At 40.2% G+C, this 3,414-nt stretch overlaps 1 protein-coding gene across 1 annotated transcript; it reads left to right on the forward strand.

The window, feature by feature from the left end:
• The first annotated feature begins 384 nt into the window (after positions 1 to 384).
• On the forward strand, positions 385 to 1,385 carry LOC123159308 (uncharacterized). Its single transcript, XM_044577134.1, has 2 exons — positions 385 to 712; positions 839 to 1,385. Exons 1-2 carry the CDS (start codon positions 598 to 600, stop codon positions 1,078 to 1,080), a joined length of 357 nt encoding a protein of 118 aa, XP_044433069.1. The 5' UTR covers positions 385 to 597; the 3' UTR covers positions 1,081 to 1,385.
• The last annotated feature ends 2,029 nt before the right edge of the window (positions 1,386 to 3,414 follow it).

Consider the following 3,414-nt stretch of genomic DNA (forward strand, 5'->3'; position numbering starts at 1 on the left):
AAAGATCACATCGTATCCCCTGCTGATCGGACGCACCTGCTTTTCATGGAGGAGATGAGAAAACCAATCTCAGGATTTTTACATTACAGGCTGCCTGTGGTCTCAAAATCATGTAGCTCTCGGAGCTGGCAAAGAGCACATGTGGTGGAGCATCATGGAATCTCCGCGCCAACGACATGCACACAGAAAAAAAGCAACAAAATATGCTCTTTGGGTAGCTTTTGCAGTTCGCTTTGCCCCCTCTTGCCCCCAGCGGAAACATCAGTGATGCCAGAAAGCCCCGAAACAAAAGTTTTTGAAACTGTTGCTTGTTTTGGGGGTGGTGCTAATCAGCAAGATTATGGGAGAGTACTAACCCTGATTTTGTGAGCTAACAAGAGGGTGAGAAAGGCACAGCTCAAGGCACCTCTCCAGCTCAAGGCACAGTGTCTGCCACAGAAAGAACAAAGCTGAACTGTTGCCACCATGCACAATAGCTTGTGGAGTGATCTTATCTTAGCTAGCTGCTCTCCAGCATCCAGGGGTTAAAAGACTAGACGAGCCTCCGCACACACTCCACATCGGAGTTCCTCTGTTGGGCACCGAGTCTATCTCACGATGAAGATAGATGCCCTCGCTCTCTTCCTCCTCCTCCTCGCCTTCGCATCCCATGGCACATGGTGTGAAGCAGCTCCGAGAAGGACCATGGCCGGTGCAGCTCTCCAGCCCCATGGTTAGTAGTTTGTGTGCATCAATCTCCTCTTTGCTCTCTACTCTCTTCATATTTCTTCAGGTTCAGCCTTGCCATGAGGCCAGTCTCTTACAAAAGCGTTCCTGGAACTGCCGCTTACTTTTCCAGAAATCCAAGGCAAGAGGCTCCTGGAGATCGTGAGCCGCAGGAAGCTTGGGCACACGGGAGGCCGCGGCTCCGGCGGTGGAGCGAGCGGTGCCGGGAGACACACCGGTACCGGTGGCGGTGCGGCGAACACGAGGCCGCACAGCACCAAGAACGGCGGCGCTGTGGCGCTGCCGGCTCTGGTGACCTCCGCTCTGGCACTGGTTTTCACCACTGTCATTCTTCTCTCGGCGCTCAGCTTCTAAAGTACTGATCTTGTCACCGGTGGTAGTGCTAGTATCTGTGTAGTGCTGCAGTTTCAGAAATTGTTTGCCTATAATGTTTGTTGATATCGTGCTGATATGTTGTTTACTGGCTAGTATTTATCATGTCTGTGTGCTTCGTAAATTCTTGAATTACCAAGCTATGTTTAGTCAGATAGTACCGGATTATCGTCCTATAACAGTCTGTATAAGTATGTACACCAAGGAATCGACAGTATTGTACGGATCAATTGGAATTCAGACATTGCATATAATGAAATGACATATCCTGGCATCCATGTATTTCATATGTTGAGTGATTCTGATTTAAATAAGGTACTAGAGTATGCAAGTCTTTGACATTTGCGTGCAGAGGACAATTTTTTTTTGAATTATGGAGATGCAGTATGGAAGCACAACTGAACAGTCTTGTCATGGATGTTAGCAGTATTGCCAACTTATGTCAGATTTTCTAAGTCAATTTGCAGATGAAACCGGATAGAGATATCATATAGGTACATATTGAGAATTTGAGACCACATATTTATTAGCTAACTTAGAATATGCTCAGTGGGTACACACATACCAATGAGCAAATCGGAGAGGATAAAACAAATTGTAACACACTCCACATTATTAGTTTTGCTAGCGATGAATTTACATACCTTTAAACACACCAAATAGCATATCAGGTCATTAGAAAAAGAACCTTCTCGGATTGATATTGGAACTGAAATTGTTGTGTGAAAATTGTGTTCACTGTTAGTTTGACACAACGAAGATACCCAAATGAAATCCGTACAACTCTACAGCGGTTCAGACTCTGTTGAATATAATATTTGCAGAATCTTCAAATGCAACTAGCAACACATAAGGTTTGTCATTTTTTTCCTTGCGGGATTTAATTGTAATAAAATGCAAATAAACAATTCCAACGTGCATTGAAAAGCCATTTTTAGAAAGAAAAAAAGTCCATTTTTATTGGTTATTTTCATATAATTAATTTAATAGTAAAAATTAAATACTTTTGTGTTACAAAAATATATGCAGATATTCAAAAAGTGCATGTGTTTTTTAAAAAAACTATTCGTGTGATTTTAAAAGTTGACCACACATTTTAAAAAGAAAATCATGTAATAAAAAAATTATCACTTTTATTGAAAAAAATTATCAATCAAAAATTATGAAAATATTTAAAAAACTTTTTAAATATCGTCATAGTTCGTGATTTTTCTAAAAAATCATTTATTTAAATAGTCATCGCGCATTTAAAAAAACTCATACAACTAGAAAAGTGTTCACATATTTACAAAACAATGTCTATGTATCTTGAAACAAAATATTAAAAATAATATTATTTTATTTTTAGTAAACTTCATGCATCTTTCAAAATGTTATCGTGTATTTTGCAAAAAAAAAGTTTACATATTATTTAAGAAGTAATAGGAAAAAACAAAAAAATAATAAAAAGATAAAGAAAAGGGAAAGGATAATCAGAAAATAGAACTGGAGAAAAATGAAAAGCCAGCAAAAAATATGAAAAATGAGTGTCATCCTGGTCGGCCCAATGACGCGCGTGCGGCCAATATGTAGTTTCACAAGAAGCGGCCCATAATGTCCGCAGTGTCTTCCCCACCCCCTTAAGGGCCGCTTGAGGGGTTTTCTTCTGCGCCTTGGTCCACATGATGACCTGGCGTTCCTTTTGTTTGGCCCAAATTGCACAACAATTGTGACTAGCGTATGCATTTTGTGGTGTTGAAATATGAGGTCATGTAGGACTTACGAAATATGTATTCATTGTCAATCATCGTCACATCGATTGGTCATGCGGTGTTGGCGTGAGACGTGTGAGAAATAATGTAGATCTGGCTCTTGGTTCTACAACTCTTTCGTTTTATGGCTTCTTCTTCACGGTGATGGCCTGCCACAGCCACTTCCTTGATGATTTCCTGTTTGTGATCAAGAACGAGAAGTTGGCTTTGATGACAAAGTCTTGCAGCTGCACGCTATCGATCCAATCAGGAAGAAGAAGACGGTCGGTCTACACGGACTTTGAGTAAAAAAATTGTTTGTGCTGCTGGTTTTGTTAATAAATTTGATTGTTGATCCAATGCTTCTAATTATCGTTAGGTGGCCTACGTACCTGAATGTAATCTTTACTTCTGGTATTCTTTGTACTATCTTAAAAGTTGATGAATAGATTGTAAGTTTCTTTGCAAAATAATTAAATAAATTTTAGTGTTTCTTTAAACCACTTTACGTGTGTGTGTGTGTGTGTGTGTGTGTGTGTGTGTGTGTGTGTGTGAGAGAGAGAGAGAGAGAGAGAGAGAGAGAGAG

The sequence above is a fragment of the Triticum aestivum genome, chromosome 7B (genome assembly GCF_018294505.1).
Source record: "Triticum aestivum cultivar Chinese Spring chromosome 7B, IWGSC CS RefSeq v2.1, whole genome shotgun sequence".
Classification (NCBI taxonomy): Eukaryota; Viridiplantae; Streptophyta; class Magnoliopsida; order Poales; family Poaceae; genus Triticum; species Triticum aestivum.

Coding starts and splice junctions, on each gene's coding strand:
- LOC123159308 (XM_044577134.1), top strand. CDS start 598: ATGAAGATAGATGCCCTCGCTCTCTTCCTCCTCCTCCTCGCCTTCGCA. Junction 713..838: donor TGCAGCTCTCCAGCCCCATG/GTTAGTAGTTTG, acceptor TTACTTTTCCAG/AAATCCAAGGCAAGAGGCTC.